Source organism: Tachyglossus aculeatus, chromosome X1 (genome assembly GCF_015852505.1).
Source record: "Tachyglossus aculeatus isolate mTacAcu1 chromosome X1, mTacAcu1.pri, whole genome shotgun sequence".
Lineage (NCBI taxonomy): Eukaryota > Metazoa > Chordata > Mammalia > Monotremata > Tachyglossidae > Tachyglossus > Tachyglossus aculeatus.
Window position 1 is genome coordinate 112,440,253 of NC_052101.1, and position 16,908 is coordinate 112,457,160.

A 16,908-nucleotide genomic window follows, 5' to 3' on the forward strand; every position below is an offset into this window, starting at 1 on the left:
GAGAGATGTCCAGGTGTTTTCTTAGGTCCTCACCCTCAAGATTTTTCTCTTAGCAATCTCAGTCCTAGGTGACCAAACTCCCCAACCCCAGCCCTAGCATCAACACCTGCAAGATCCTCATCTCCCACGCCACTGGCTCCTTCAACTCAAATTTCCTCAATCTTCCCCTCCAATTCATAATTACATCCCTGCCCTTAAAAACCGCTACCCCAGGCTTGTTTGGGCTGCTTTTCCAGAGCTTCCTGAATCTTTGGGTGATGAGACAGAGGGCCCTGTCTCTCTCAGTTTCTCTTCATCTACTTCCTTGTGAGGGGAAGATAAGGGACCATTAGTTAGCAGCACACAGACCTGACAACCTGCACCTCTGATAGGACACACACGGACACACACACACACACACACACACACACACACACACACACAATGAGAAAACACACAGGTGTCAAAAGGAACAGTCCTCAAGTTGAATAAAATAGTAGCAGCCTTCCCCCTGCACCTAAATCTATCCTGTTCCCCCTACCTCACATCCTGTCCCCAGCACCTGAGTTTAACTCTGGGAGACTCCAGTCCCCATAACTCCAGTGTTACTGAGTATCATAAGCTTTGGAAATTAACCATGCATCAGACAAAAATTCACAAAAGTAAAATCAGTCACTGGAGAGAAAGGGAGGGAGGAAAATAAAAGTTACTAGAGCTTTTTTTGTAATTTTAAAGTCCAGTTTCCCTGACCACACACACAGAGATAGAGAACACTTTTTTCCCCTAGATTTGAGTATTCTTAGAGAATAAAATAGATTATTTACAAAAAAACCTTCTTATAATTCCATATGGCTCAAGTGTGGTTATTTCTAAAGAAAAAAAAGATATATATATATATTTTTTAGAAGAACCTCCACCTAAAACCCACCCTCCCACTCCAAAAAGAAAATCTTCATCCGATCTTGGCCTGGAAGGTTTCAATGCAACTTGAGGAAAAGCTGGGGTGTTATGTATGAGATGCATCCCAAATGAGAAAAGAATCAAATCAAGACAGTGCAGGGGCTGGGCAGGAAGGGGCCAGGGGGAGTGCAAGGTAAACAGAGGTTGAATTTTACATTGCAACTGGTCAAAGAGCTGGATTCAAGTCGCCAAGCATTGTCATCAAACTCCTGAAAAGCTTTCCCTTTGCTGTCTCTCCATTTCTCATAGCTGTTCTGCCTTGTTCCTCTTCCTGCATCTCTCACGTTCCGAAACCCCAGAAATTCTCAAATGTTTCTTGGTTTTCTCCCCCCATTTTATTTAATAGATATGATTTGTTTTTGGCATCAGCTGATCTAGCATCTCCTGCTTGGGACCTCTTTCCTCTTCTCCATCCATCCCCGCCCAGGCGTTACCCCACCAGTCCATGGACTGGCTATGTCCCAGAGAGAGGAGGGGTTGGTCGCCATGGCCACAGGCTGGGGTTAGGGCAGAGAGTTATTCGAGGTATTCTGAGGGACAGGCAAACCCGCTGTCCCGGGCTGAGAGCTGGCGCTGGCCCCGCCGCCACTGCTGCTGCTCCCGCTGCTGCCGCCACTCCGGCCACTGCTGCCGCCACTGCTGCTGCCATTGCCACCACTGCCACCCCCTCCGCTGCCCTTACTGTGAGCGGAAGATGGGACAGAGACGGATGCTCCCGAAGGTTGGGCAAATAGCACTCCTGAGGGAGAAGGGAGAGGAGACGGGGAGAAAGGGAAGAAGTGTTTTCTAAACATTCCACCGAACGCGGACAGCAAAAACCCAAGACAACCTTTGGCTCCATCCTCAAGTTGGTGGGGAGCACTAGTGCTCTGCCTGGGCAGACAAGGTGGATGCTTTGGGGGTAAATGGACCAGTTCCACCTTTAAGAACCCAACCCATCCAGGGCAGCCAAGACTTGACAGAGGGGATTTGGGGGCTCTTCAAAAATGTGTGGATTTGGCTCATTGCCAACTGTGCACAGCTGCCCTCTTATCTCCTTTGGTTCCCTTATGATTAGCTGTCTGGGTTTGACCGCAGAACGGGTCTTAAAATGTGGATTTCTCTCCTCATTTCCCTGGTGCTTCAGGCTCTGAGGGAGGAACCAGGGGATGGTCCTAGTCCCTACCTGCATACATGATGCCGTTGATCTCGACTGATACGCTGATGCTATTGGTGCCATTTGTGCTGATCAGATTGATGGCTGAATCCTGGCGATTGTCTGCAGTAGAAGCACGCGCACACATGTCAGACTGGGAATGGATCGTGCCCCCTCCCACCCTTCCTCCCGCCCCCAGCCGCTTACAGTCCACCCTCCTGCCCTGGCACCTGCTGTCAGAGGAGAGCCCAGACCATCCACCCACCCGCCTGCAGGTACCTTGGCTAGTGATGCTGATGCTCATGGGGACCTGGGTGGTCATCGCAAGGAAGTTCTGCTGCAGGGCCCGCTGCATCAGCCGCTGCTGCTCGTCAGCCACCAGCGCCATCTTCTTCTCTGGAGGCTCTCCGGACTCCAGTTTCTCCCGCAACTGTTCCAAGGCTGCGGCCTGGGCGGCCACTGCAGCCTGGGCTGCTGCCGCCTGCACCGCTGCGGCCTGGGCTGCCACCATGGAATGCCCTGCCAGGGAGACAGGCAGACGGCTGGGAACCGCGATGGGTATGGCCGAATCCTCTTCTGTGTCGGGGGGTGAGGGGTGGGGAGGAGATATGGCATTGGGGAGGGAAGAGGGGAGCAGGGTAAGCCAAGGGTGTTTGGGCTCACACCCTTCACTCTGTCCAAGCAAGCCTCCTCACCCTCTCATTTTTACCTAATCCGTCACAGACCCCACTGTTCAGGCCTCTCACTTTCATTTGTTACTTATTCAATTGGACCTATTGTCTTCTGCCTGTGGCTGGTTGTTCATGTTGCTTGTCACCCCTAGGAACAGATTTCCCAATAGGCCCTGTCCTAGAGTGGGAATTATTTTTGGGGGGGGGGGGGTGGGGGGGTGAGGAGAAGGGTGAGAGAACACAATTTCTCATCGAAGGGAAAGAGTAAAGATTTTTCCCCAGTTTTTTCATCTCTCAATCTGATCAAGCAGAGTGTAGGGCAGTCCCAGGTGATTATCCCCATTTCCTAGGCATGGAAAACTGAGGTCTCAGCTCCACACTCACCTTTCTTGTTCTTCTGGGTGGAGGTAATGGGGCTTCCGTTGGTGCTAGCCGCCAAGCCAAGGGTGGGCACCTGCATCTTGGGTGAGGAGAGCATGCCGTGGGCCCCGCCAGGTGAGTAGGTGAAGAGAGAGCCTCCGAAGCCCTGGCGCCGGCCCTCTCTCCGGTTGCTGTCTATTGCAGCCTGCAACTCGTTGGGGTTGCTCAGACCCCGTTTCTCGCATTCATAGGGATACAGGTACTTCATGTATCTGCCGGAGGCGGGAGAGGAATAAGAGGAACAGCCACTGAGAACCCCTACAACCTCTTTACTGCTGCTCGACCCCCTCGGCACCCTGCTGGGACCTCTAAAGATGTCTCCGTGGGCTGGGCGGACTGGCAGTCTGGGAGCTTGGGATGAAACGTGACACGTGGGCCACTCTCACTTCACAAAAACCCCTCAATTCCTGCCGCGCCCCCGCCCCATCCCTCTCAGGTACCAGATCCCATCAAGGGGAAAGAAATTCAACCCCGGAACAGCAGGCAAGTGTGTCTTTGGGATCTTCTCCCTCCTGGGGAACTAGGCCTAAGCTACGCCTTCCTATTCCAGGCACTCACTGCGTCCGGAGGGTAAAGGCAGCGCTGGTAATTGATGTGGGTAGGTTCAGGCCCTTGGTAATTTCTCGCCAGAGTTTCTTGTTGATGACTTCTACCAGCCCACCCTTCTCTGTCACCAGCACGTATAGCATATACAGGTCCAGCACCTGCTTGGCCATGATTGGGATCCGGTTCACTGGGGTCCCTGCAACCAAAAAGGGAGGGATTGGAAGGTTAGCTTAGCATAAAAGAGCTGGGAGAAGGGGCTGGCAGGAAACTGGGGGAGTGGAGGTGTCACAGCCCTCTAAAGAGGGTGTCACACCTCACAACCTCTTTAATGCCCCTCTTTTGCACTCATATCTAGCAGAGAAAGAGAAATAAAGGGACATTTGCCTGGAACTTTATTCAGTAGTGTAAATAGGGAGTAAACATGCAGAGTTTTCAGGGAAGGGTGGACAGCAATGGGGGACGGTGGCGAGGGAGGTCTTTTGGACAGAACTCCAGCTTCTCACGCTGTGGGTAAGATTTAGAACTTCACATCCTACTCTCCCCATCCACTTTCCTTGACAGTTTCCTAGTGCTATATTTGGGAAGAATGCCTAGTCTAGTCACCATGGGATTGGTCTTCCCAGAGGCCCAGCTGTGGGGTGGATTAGTGCCTTATTCCCCACCCCAATCTCCCACCCACTGAACTAATAATAATGATGGTATTTGTTAAGTGCTTACTATGTGCCAAGCACTGTTCTAAGTGCTGGACGAGAGAGGGTAACATCTGGCTAGCAGAATTGGAGGGGAGGACGGAGGGAAGAGGTGGAGGGCGGGGAATCCTGATCACTCCATTTCATTAGACTCAAGGTTGGAGAGTTGCCCTGTGCTTCCAAGATGTCAATGCTGCAATGAGACAGCATCCACGAGTGTGAGCATCTTTGGAGAGAGAATCTCTTGCGCACCATGTCCATGAAAATAGTTGGGCTCCTTTACCGGCCCCTCACCATTCAGGGTAAGCACTGCTCAGAGACCAGTGGTGAAGGGGGGAAAGGTGCATCTATTGCCAGTGGGGCAAGGGAAAAGCAAAACACCCACAATCACCCATAGCAACACCAAAAATGCACAGCTGTCTCTGCGAAACTAAACAGCCCAAAGACAGGAAATAACAGGAATATCGGATCAGAGCATGACAGCTGTTTCCAGGGGCAGCATCACTGGACAGATTTGAAGGCCGGATCCCCGACAACTACTGCAGGGATGAGGAAAGACCTCCCCAAAACAAGATTCCTCCAGATGCTGCCTCTGTGAGCCAGTTTTCACAAGGCTGGGCAACCTCATCCTGAGCTCCCAAACCGACTGTACACTCAGCCGGCCCACAGGCTACAAAGTGGCACCATATTTCCTGGGTGAGGGAGTATGATATGGAGGTGACCCTTGAACATAGTGAAGCAGGGTGGAAAGTGTTAAAAACCCACACTCTATCTCTACCACACCAGCTAGGAGCGGGAAATACCATGATTCTCCAGAAGCTCCTTCTTTGTGGTCTGAGGACGAGAGGAGACGTTATACCTCTCTCCCTTTGGGAAAGTGAGAGTCCCAGTGTCCGCAAGTGCCTTGGGGCCCCTGCAGTAGATAGAGTCCTGGGCTGCATGGGCTGAGGGACTGACCCAAGGGATGGTGGCCTGGCTCATGGTTTGATGGTTTTACACAATGCAAAGCAGTTGCCCAACACCCAGGGTGGCTGGCCGGGAGGTAGTGGAAGGCGGGGTGAGGAGTGGAGGGGGGAAGTGGTGGATGACCGACAGCCACCACGCTGCTGCCAAAGTCCATCCCCCACAACTTTCACCCCCTGTGCAGGGAGAAACAAACCACCCAGATTTAAGAAGCTTTGAGTTCTCAAAGCCCGCGATTCTCGACCCTCCCCATTCCCTTCATCCCTTTCCTACCTGCCGCAGGAGAGTGAGAGGATGGAGCATCCAAATTATAACAAGAGGTGACCCCAGTGGGAGGTACAGGAAGAGGGTATCTGAGCATCCCTCCTCAGAAGGCATGGAAGCACCCTGGGGATCGGGTAGCTTGGGAGCCAGAACCAAGAGACCTGAATTCCTGAATCCTGTTTCTCGGCTCTACCCTAATGGGACCTGGCTCACATCCCTTTACCCTTCCCCCAGACTTTAAACCAAGCCTTCTCCTTTCTCCACCCCTCCACTCCTCTCCTGAGCAGGGAGAGAGGGCAGCTTTAAAATAACTCCAGGGCACCTCCTTTTTCATTCCTGCAAGTAGGCTGGGAGGGACCAAGAGTTGAGGGGGAGAAGAGAAGAGGGAGATTTCTGGTCCATAACTCTTCTGCCTTCACCCCCAGGCTCCCCCAACCCGGGCCATCACCTGCCAGGATCTGTGGCCCCCAAACCAGAACCCTGAGCTTCTCTCCCCCTAGATTCCCAGGTTTCATCAGTGCCGGGGATTCAGATATTTGATTTTAATGGGAGAGGGAAGAGGTTTCAGGGATTGGGAAAGCCGGTCAGTTCAGGAGAGAGGGAGGCAGATGCAGACTAAAAAATAAAATTAAATTAAAAAATCACACACTAGAGTTCAACCAAAACCAGAGTGACACACACACACACACACACACACACACACACACACACAGACATCCAGATACAGGCACAACCTAGACAGACCAGAGGGGGAGAGGTGTAGAGACAGAGTAGTAATGGCATTTATTAAGCCTTACAATGTGTGAATCGCTGTACTAGGCACTGGGGAGAGATAAACGGGCATCAACTCAGACTTGATCTCTGATCCACTGGCCCGGCGGTGGTGGGGGTGGGGGGGGGGCACACTCAGAGGGGCCCGGGAGAATAGGCACAAGTGGGGAAAGAGTAACAGGGTCAATTCAGCAACAACAGCCACAGCCTGGCAGACAGCCAGAGGGTGAGGAAAGAATGAAGGAAAAGGGAAACATCCTTATCATCTGCGCTCACTAGGTCATATAGCCACTTTAAAGCAAACCCCAAAATTCCCCAGGAACAGCAGGTACGTTACCCCAAATTTTTAATGACCCTCTTGGGGACATTTAAACCTTGAAGCTGTTGGAAGGGAAAGGTCTGAATAAGTCTTTAATGTCCAGGACTAAAACTGCAAGGAAATGGTGGAGATGAGGGGAGGAGAATGTCAAACATCATTCCCAATAGCTGGCTGGGGGAAAGGAAACACAAATCTAATTTGGCTCTTGGAAAAGCCCCAATTCCCAACTCTGGCCCGCTATCCCCTTGTCCACCCCCCGCAGCCGCCTGTCCCTACCCCTTCAGACTCCCTGGCTCAGGCCGCCTCTGCCATCCAAGCAGAACAGAGGGCTTTGTGTGAGGGCAGGGGGCAGTGGGAAGGATGTTTATATAATAACAGAGGGGGGAGGCCCCACAGTGGGGGCCGGGGGGAGGGCTGCGAGCAGAGCAAAGGGGTGGAATCTGAGCAACAAACTGGTCCATTCATTGCCGGGTGGCCTGCAGAATGATCCCCATCAGGAAGGAGTGCGGGGGGCCCCGTCTCCGCCTGACCCCTGCTTCGGCCAGCTCCCCACCCCCTGCCCCCAGATCAAAAACCATGGCAGGGCAGGTGGAGTGGCCCAGAAGTAGGATCAGATTCCCCTTAGGGTGGTGGTGGGGGGCCCTCAGGGTGCCCTTCTGTGATTATCCTGCCTGTCTCCCCCCTTCCCTTCCCAAGAGCCTTTGCTAAAGCCTCAGTCACCACCTAAGGAACCAGAAGGAGACACTCCCCCATCCAGCATTCAGAGGGCAGAGAACCCCATCTCTGGAGAGACAGAGTCTACAAGAGGATCTGATTTCCCTAAGTGGAAGCTCCCATCCCCAAAACTCCCAGCAGGGGAAGGGTTAACCTGAAGGAGCTGATATGATTGCTCAGCTGCAGCTGCCCCTCACCCCCACCTCGGTGGCCATCCAACCACAGCACACTCACCCCCACCCCCTCCTCCAACTCTCCACCCCACCTTTCAAAGTGTGTTTAGAGAAACTTCTCTCTTCCCTGGGGCTGAGGGGCAAGGGGCGGGGGGCTGGGGGCACACTAGGGCAGACCTGGAAATTCAGCAGGAAGACCAACCCCCACCCCATCCCCACCGGTCCACAGCAGAAGAGCCAAGAATTTCCTGAATATGCTTGCTCTCCTAGTCAGTCTGGCCCTGGGGAGGGCTGTGAAGAGCTGGGGGTCAATTCAATCAATCATATTTATCAATCAATTGGTGGTCAATTCCACCCCCAACCCTGCGGGGAGAGGGGGTGGGGCAGTGTCCCAGAGTTAGGAAACAGGTTCCCCTGGGTAGGAAGGGAAGAGCTTGGCACCCCCTGAGGCCCACGCTCTAGAATCGGTCACCCCTAGCTTCAGCAGTGCTGCTTCCTCCTCCCCTTTCCCAGCCCATAAACTGGGGGAGGTCCTTCTCTCTAGCCTGAGCAGGAACAACCCTGCCCACCTGCCCCACTTCCCTCCCTCCTCTCCAGACTCTGCAGCCCCATCCAGTGCAATGCCATCTGCTTTCTGTGGGAATTAGATCCCCCTGACTTAGGCAAATCCTCCCTCCTCTTGCCCCTGGGTAAACACAGATGCAGATTCATTTAGTTTCCACCTTCTTGGCCCCCAGCTTCAATTCTACACCCTCCCCCCAAACACACACACACTGCCAAGGGACAACCCCCCCACCCCCCCACCCCTCTCAGGTCTTCCTCCCTTCCAAACCTCAGCTCTGGGAATGGAACCTATTGAACTCTGCTTTGCATTTCCTCCCCACCCCCTGGACATGGGGGCCCAAGTGGGCCCATCCTGGAGCCAAGGAGGCCAATTGATGCTTCCCCAATTCCTAACCTCCCCCAAGGGAGTCACACCAGCCTCCCACCTAAATCTCCCACACTTAGTCTGCTCTTCACTGGGGCTTAATTCCAATCCCAGAAAACTGGACACAAAGCCCCACTCCCTATATCTCTGGGGAGGGCCTCTGTTTGCAGGGGACAATGAATGATCACACAAATTCTCTGCACCTACCCCCCGACCCCCACAAAGAACAATAATAATTGGGGTATTTGTTAAGTATTTACTACACATCAAGCACTGTACTTACTAAGCGATGGGGGAGATGTGAGATAATAAAGTCCACAGTCTAAGCAGGAGGGAGAACAGGTATTGAATCCCCATTTTGCAGGTGAGGGAATTGAGGCACAGAGAAGTGAAGTGACTTGCCCAAGGTCACACAGGCAATTGGCGGAGTCAAAATTAGAACCCAAGACCTCTGACTCTCAGGCTTGTGCTCTTTCCAGTAGGCCATGCTGCTTCTGCTTCACCAGATAGGGCAATATCAGAGCCCCAGCAGGCCGTTCGGACAAGGACCAAGTAGTTAGGCCCTTGGGTCTACAGCTCAGCACTGGGCCCGCTCCACTCCCCCCCTCCCTGAAGCCGAGCCCTGACCCGACCCCCTCCCCTCACGCCACCATCAGCGCCAAGCTGGCTGTCTCCCAGGGGGAATGTCCTCCTAATCAGGGCCCCAAAGCGTTGACTTTAAACAAACAGCCAGCATTTCCCCCCCCCCTACCACCACCCCAAAAAGAGCCCCTTATCTATAGTTTCCCCCACCCCTTTCCGTCTCCCCTTTCCCATCCTGCGTTAGGGGGTTGACCAACCCAACCCGTGTGTCTTGAGCTGCTTTAAGCAGCTTCTCCTTTACTCTCATTAGGGAGGAGGAGGAGGAGACGGGGCCCCCCTGCTCAGACCCTGGCCCCTGCCTCCCTGGAAACTAGCTATGGGGCTTGGAAGCCAAAGGGCTAGAGTGCTAAGACCCCTAAAAAAGTCCCCCTTTCCTCCAGGCTTCCACAGTCCCCGAGAGAAATCTGCAAGGTGAGGGAAAAGATGGACTCACCTCGCTTTTGCATGAAGCTGAAGAGATCATCCAGGAATTCCTTCCTTTTGGGGTCTCCATCCAATTCATACAGCTGTGCAGAAAGAAAAGGGAGATGGACAGGGTTACATGCCCCCCCCCCCCCCCCGGGGGGGGGGGGGGGGGGGCGGGCAGCAAGTGGAGTAGGGTGGTTTATGTTTCCAAATTCCTTTAGGTCACCCCCACACCTTCCATCTGCTACTGAGATTCATAGTGGGGGCCACAGCTGGAGGATTTTGTTTTTATTTTTGTTTTTCCTGTGGTATTTGTTAAGCGCTTACTACGTGCCAGGAACTGTACTAACAGCTGGGATAGATAGAAGCTAATCAGGTTGGACACAGTCCTTGTCCCACATAGGGCTCACAGTCTTAATCCCCATTTTACAGATGAGGGAACTGAGGCACAGAGTAGCTTAGGGATTTGCCAAAGTCACAGAGCCAACACATGGTGGAGCCAGGATTAGAACTAGGGTCCTTTTGACATTCAGGCCCATGCTCTATCCACTAGGTCATACTGGAGTGAGAAAGGAGACCCTCTGGGAGCTCATCTGAGACCTCACACCACCCAAGGTACCTTTGAAGGACCCAGCAGAGGGTCAGGGACATATAAACTTGGCCCAGTTTCTAGGACTGAGCCATTTTTTTTGCTGGAGGGTGGACAGGGGAGATGGATGGGCCCCTCCTTCCCAGGAGTTTCTAGGCAGTCAAGCCAAGTTTCTCCCCTCTCACCCTTGCAGTGCTCCTGATTCAACTTGAGCTCTCAACAATCATACAGCTTTCTGAAGCACTGGTGAGCCTGCACCACCTTCCCACTATATTTGTTGACAGAAAACACTTCAAGTGAAAGGTGTTCACATGTGCAGAGAGACACGTGCAGACAGAGACCTGCACAAACTCACCCAAACCAATTTTTTGGGGTGTGAGGGAGAGGTCACAGAGGTGATGGAACAACAGAGGGAAATTCAGATGAAGACCCAATCCCACTTTAAGGTGACAGAAAAGAAAGCCTTCCTTTCAGACAGCGGCAAACCCAACTTTCCTGTCACTACCCAGAACCATTTGTGGCTCTCCTGGAATCTCCACACATACCCTAGTATAATGAACATTATTGCAATGGGGTGGGTAGAAGTTGGGGAAGAGAGGTGGAGGGAATCCAGGCTTCAAATTAAGACCCAGCAGGAACTAAAAGCTGAATCTGACTAGGAGAGGGAAAGGAATTCAAGCCATCCTGAAAATGACCATTAGGCCTCCCTGCTGCCTGGTGTGAGCCAGCACTCTCTCCCCATCTCCCAAGTCAACAGTCAGTTGGGTGAGGGTGGGGAAGGGGGCAGGAGGCAAGAAGCTCAGCATTCTGGGCAGGGAACATGTCTGCCAAGTCTGTTGTATTGTACTCTCCCAAGCGCTCAGAATAGCGCTCTGCACATAGTAAGTGCTCAATAAATACCTTTGATTGATCATTCACCACCAGAGTCCCGAAAGAAAGGCCAGCCTTCCCCTGGATTTCCAGAGACATTTTGTTGGGGGGCAGAGTATCCCCATTTCCTATGTCCACCTTCCTGGGGATTTTGTGTGTGTGTCTGTGTTTTTGGACCACACCCAGCGCCAGACTGTGGCAGCCACACATTCCAGCCCTGATTTATGACCCCGGCTGGGGAAGGGGAGGTGGGGGGGGGGGGGGGGTGGAGGGCAAGCAGACCAAAAGGCTGAATTTCTCAAGGGGGTTAGGTTCAGCCCCTCCCCTCTCTATTCCAGCTCTTCGGAAACCAAATCTGGATTTAGTTGGGCAGGGGTGTGGGGGGCAGGAGAGAGAAAAGAGAGAAGGTCCCACAGTGGCAGTCAGGGATAGTTGGTGGGGAGGAGGAGCAGAGTCAGGGAGAGCTGGAAAGACTACTGTGGGGGATGAGGGGGTGCTGGTAGCACACCAGGGAGCCTGTAGGAGAGACCATACCAGAACCAGGGAGAGGATAGAAGGAGGGATATTCCACTACAAGTGGTCCCAAAAGAGGGGAGGGAAGGGTTCAGGAATCCAAGCTTCAGGGTCAAAAATCTAGCAGTCCTTAGTCTCCCTTGTGTAAGGCATCCAGAGCCAGCAGTTTGAGTAGCTGAGGGTTCACCTCCACACTCTCAATCCCTAACTCCTCACTGCAATCTCTTTGTCTCTTAGGCGCCCACCACCTCTCCTGCTGGACCAAGCTGGATAAAAGAGGGAAAACCCATTCCTTAGGCTAGAAATATATATTGACACCTGGATGTCAAGAGAATAGTGAGGTGGGGTGGGGGGGGAGAACACATAACCTCTTGACTTCATTCCCTCCCACACACTACACACACACCCTGCCTTCCACTACTAATTCACCTCCAGGTCCACCTCAAGTAAGTCTGTTCTCCTCTTAAGTGTCCTGCTTCTCTCTTTTCAGTCTCTTCCACTCCTGTACCCAAGCCTGTTTGGGGCACTCCACAAGGCTGGATTCCCATGGTCCCTTCAGGGGCTGGGCGGAAAAGACAGTGTCCTTCCTGTTGGTCTTAGAACTGAGCCTAATACTCTATTTGCTAAAACACATTCGGGTCCCTTCCTCTTGAAGGGAGGTGAAGGGAGAGGGAATTGGATGGCAGCCAGCTCAAGGTCACAGGTAAACAATTCCCAAAGGACATCACCTTCATATGCTGGCCTCCGCATGCCCCCTGCCAACCCTAGCTGTTTCACACGAACAACTGCCTCCCTTCCCCCAACCAGCTCCAGCCGCCCTGGCGCCCTCATCTGAAGGTGGGGTGGGGGGAGAAAGAGTGAAGATGGACAGAGTGAGAGGCAAGAGGGGCTGGGGGCCCCTGCAGCTGTCTGTGTGCAAGATCAGATATCACCACCAAGCTGGGCAGAAGGGTGGAGGTGGTCCCTGGAGCCATACAGCTCTTACACCAGTCACTACCTCAGCTCCAGGTGCAGGTTCCCAGGAGAAGGGTAGATGGAGATAAAGCAAACAAGAAAGCACTTCTTTTCCACCCTGCCCTTTCCTGCTCTCTAGAGAATGGAGGGGGAGCAGAGAGGGAAGAAATAGGCCAGTCCCTAGGAGGAGGAATCCAAAAATCACTAGTCACAGCCAGGCTTCTCTCAAGTCCCAAACCCACCACTCTACTTGGGTAACCTCCCCTTCCCCTTGACCCCAACCTTTCCACTGAGGTATACCATTCTGATCCTTGGCAAGACATGTGCTTGGAGCTGGATTGTCCCAGTGTTGGTGGAATTCAAGAACTGGGGCAGGGGGTTGGGGATGGCACCTAGACAACCTTCACCCCATCCATTTCTTCTCCTCTACCAGAGTCCCTGGGCCCCTGGGGACCTCGGACCCTGTGATGTACCAAAGCCATGGCTGTAGCCAAATTCCCCACAGCTAAGGGTCAGGATGAAGTGGAAGGGATCCCTTTCTCCTGAAGACTGCTCCAACTCTGTTGTATTGTACTTTCCCAAATGCTCAGTATTCATTCATTCAATTGTATTTATTGAGTGCTTACTGTGTGCAGAGCACTCTACTAAGCGCTTGGGAAAGCACAACACAATAATAAACAGATGCATTCCCTGCCTACGAGTTTACAGTCTAATACAGTGCTCTGCACACAGTAAACGTGCAATACCATTGATTGATAACTGATAATCCCTACTGTCCCCCTGTCCACTTGCATCCCCCCCAACCCCTGCCCTAGGCACTGATGAACAGCTCCTGCCTTATCTTCTCTGCACCATAGTCAATGCTCAAGGTCTGAATTCCTCTCCCTCTGTGGTTTCTGGTTCCCCGGCTTAACTCCACTAAAAGTCTTGACATAGATGCTTCCCCCAGCATCCACTGTGCCCCCACAGAGATATCACTCCTGGGTCCAGTGGGACCACCCAGAAAGGGTATCTTTGCCCCTAAGAGTTGCACAGCAAGATTGGGGGGAGGTGCATTGGGATTTGAACTCTGCCTATCCCATTCCCGTTTCCAAGTCAGGCTGCCTTTTGACCCCACCCCCGACCTTCAAGAGGGGGGACCTAGGCAAACATTGGGGAGTGGGGATTGGCCATGGTGGACTGGACTCCCTGCCAGTTCTCCAGCCCTTTGTCGGCACTGAGGATTCACCAGGAGGCAGGGTGCCAGGCTCCTATATGCCAACACAGAAGCAGCGGTGAGGGAAGACAGCCATAGGGTGAGTTTGAACCCTCCACCAGCGCCCCCCACTCCTACCCCCCAGGGTCTGAGGAAAAGAAGAAATGCCAACAGGAAAAAGCACACACTCTCCAGACCCTCGGGATGGGCTGGTTTTGCTGACACTAGGCAGACGAACAGGAAATACTTGTTCGGTATGTTCAGCATTGGCCGGTGGGGGGGTGGGGGGGAGCGGGTGAGAGAAGCAGTAGGCAGTAGCAGCCATTCAACTGAGTCCCACTTCTGGCCTGCAAGATAACGGCCCCTTGGGGGGGATGGGGAAAGAAAGGAAAAGACAGTGCTCTACACCACACACATTTGTTCTGAAGGAGAAAATTGAAATCCCTGTTTCTCCTTTCCCTGCCTGGAAGCACAAAGATGGCAGCTCCCCAACAACCAACACCCTCACCCTCCAGCTCCTGACCTCCCCCACAATTCTTCCTAGGAAAGCTCCTGGCAGCTAGTCCTGCTCACTGGGGCTCACCGAGAACTGGAAAAACTCTCCCTACTCCTGTAGGAGACAACAGGGTTGGAGATCCGAAACACCCTGGGGGCTCCTACTGAGGACATTCTGGACCTGGACCAAGCCCTCTGGTCCCTATCAAAGTCACAGGGTTGGTGGGGAAAGGATAGGGAGGCTTGAAGGTGTCAGAGGGGGCTTCTACAGGAATGGGAGAGGGGTCCGTGCCTACAGACCTAACAGAAGGTAAATCAGTGGAGTCGTGAGGGAAGAAGGTGGGGTGGAGTGGGGAGGGGGTCATCTCAGCCCAGGATCTGGATCCTAGTTCAGCCCACCAGCCACCTCCCTCAAAACCAGAGGAGCCAAGAAGCTGTTCTTTGGTGCAGACAGAAAGGAAGTTAGTAGAAGGGAAATCAGCTTAGAATCACCAAGAGCAAATGAAGACAGGGTTGGAGGGAATCAGCTCAGGGAACACGGTCCCCAGGTGCCCCCACCAAGGGAGAAACTGCATCAAAGACCAAGGAGCCTGGGCCACCTGGAGCCAATGGAGGTGGTCATCAGGATGGAGAGAAAAGGGCAGGACCAACAGATTCCTGAGACTTAAGTATGATCAGCTGCACCACAGTCCCCCAGAAGCCCCACCCTGGGGTCCTTCCCTGAAACGGCACAGGGCAAGGGTGGGAAACACCAAAGGTCAAAGCACTACTGTTTCAATCCCCACTCCAGCCACTTTCCTGAGACAAGTAAGGTGGGCAGGTGTGCACACACACACACACACACACACAACTTCTGCCAACCAGATATGTGAGGGGGTGGCAAAAAGGGAAAAATAAAAACCCTTCAAGGTCACAACAAGCCAGAGCAGTGAGCCAGCACCTGAGGGGCCCCCCAGAGTCACCTTTGGTCCCCGGTGCACAACGTCTGCCTCGACGGCTCCAAAAGCTGCTGACACAGGATCCCGCCACCTGGCAGGGGACAAAGTCTGGTGGGGGGGGAGGGGGAAGGGCAGAGGCACACTGCCCCACAATGGTGGGATCTTTATAGGAGTTTGAGGAGTCCCAGGAGAATACAACCAACTTCCTTTGTAGCAGGGGGAGAAAGAAAGAAAGCAGGAATTCAAGCTAGGGTCCGGACAATTGAATGAATGAAGGTAGAACATTGACTAACCCTTTGTCATAATCACCACCCCAACTGACATCTCTCTCTCTCTCTCTATTATATACATATATATGAATATTTCTCTCTCTCTCTTTCTCCCTTCCCACCCCCAGAGTTGAAAACTGGACAAATAGCCACCCTGAGTCCCTGTCTAGATTCCTATCATTGAGAAGGGGGTCTGAGACAGAGTCCCCAGTCTCCAGCTGACCCTGGCACAGAGGAAAGAACAGTACATTCCACCTAGATGCCTGATGGCCATGCTCACAGGCCCAGAGCCCCTGGGGCTCTGGTTTTGAATGACAGGAAATAGTGGAAAACTCAAAAAGAAAGGGGGTTCTTTTTTTTAAACTTACTAGGGGGCAAGTCCGTCTCCCCATGCCCCCCACCCTGATCTTCCCCAAAAGGGATCCATCCAGAAGAGACTAAAACTAAGTTGCACTATTTCTGGAAGCCAATTCCTAGACGTCGCCACCTTTCTCCCACAGCCCAGATCACTGGGGTGCTGGGAGAACAAATCCTCAGATATCAAGCTCAGCAGCATCTGTGGCCTTCCTCGCCCAGCTTGGCGGGGGTGGAGGGGAGGGAGATGTTTTGGAACGCTCAGAGCCACAAGCGCAGGCAGGAGGGAGGGGCGTGTGCCCCATAAAAACCTCAGCCCTGGGCCTCTCTGCCATTTCGAGGAAATGTTTCCGGCCATGACAAAGTACCCAAGCCCTGCTGGGGTAGGGGGTGGGGATCAGACCCTTCGGGGTTTTCTGGGAGGAAGAGGGCAGGAGACGCAGAAAGCAAAGCAAGTCAGTGCACCCCCCACCCCCAAAAGAACCATGCTACTACAGGAATCAGAGTCTCCACTCCTCTTTTTCTACCCTCCCACCCAGCTGGAGTGGGTCCCCACTGGTCCTGACCATCAGTTTCTCAAGTCCAGCTGCTGAGAAGAGCTGGGGCAACCACCCCCCCTTCCCACCCTCTCTCTCGTGGACATTTGGAAGAGCCCAATGCTGCTCATTTGCACATATGACAAGCCAGAGTTGAAATCCCTAATGAGGCTTTGGTTTCGTTTCCCTGAGCGGGACCCCCCTGCTCCCCACAAAGGCCCAGCAGCCCCCGAGTGATTGAGGAACTGAAAGCAAGGCTGAGAGATTCCACTCCCCCAGCAGAAACCCCACAGGCAGCCCCTGCCCCCCCAACCCTTTGGCTAATGGAGACATGGGGCGGGGACCAGAGAAAGTTTCACCTCCTACAGAGGTCCCCCTCCCCGCTAAACCAGCAGGTGTTCTAACGTTCCCTCACCCTGACCCCACCCAATGCCACGTCAAAAAATGGGTTTCTGCTTAGAAAGGCAAGTCAACCATGCAGAGAGAGTGTGCGGGGGTATATACATGTGTGTGTGTTCTGGGGAGGTGGGGGAACGACAATACATTTCTATAAATCATGGACAGATGTGAAAATGCTGATTGATTTTTTGCTGAATCCACCCAACCTGACTCCCCA

General features: G+C 53.2%; 1 protein-coding gene across 3 annotated transcripts in view; it reads right to left on the bottom strand.

Moving 5' to 3' along the window:
• Nucleotides 1-901: 901 nt before the first annotated feature.
• ARID3A (AT-rich interaction domain 3A) overlaps nt 902-16,908 on the bottom strand; it is a 43,232-nt gene continuing 27,225 nt past the window's right edge. For 2 of the 3 annotated variants that reach the window (XM_038740141.1, XM_038740140.1), the window contains exons 4-9: nt 9,608-9,680; nt 3,724-3,907; nt 3,130-3,377; nt 2,354-2,650; nt 2,105-2,197; nt 902-1,678 (exon numbers count right to left, since the gene is read on the bottom strand). In XM_038740141.1, coding sequence (XP_038596069.1) covers nt 1,443-1,678; nt 2,105-2,197; nt 2,354-2,650; nt 3,130-3,377; nt 3,724-3,907; nt 9,608-9,680 — 1,131 coding nt within the window. In that variant the 3' untranslated portion in view covers nt 902-1,442. The remainder of the gene's footprint in view (nt 1,679-2,104; nt 2,198-2,353; nt 2,651-3,129; nt 3,378-3,723; nt 3,908-9,607; nt 9,681-16,908) is intronic. The other variant, XM_038740142.1, reaches the window with a different exon arrangement.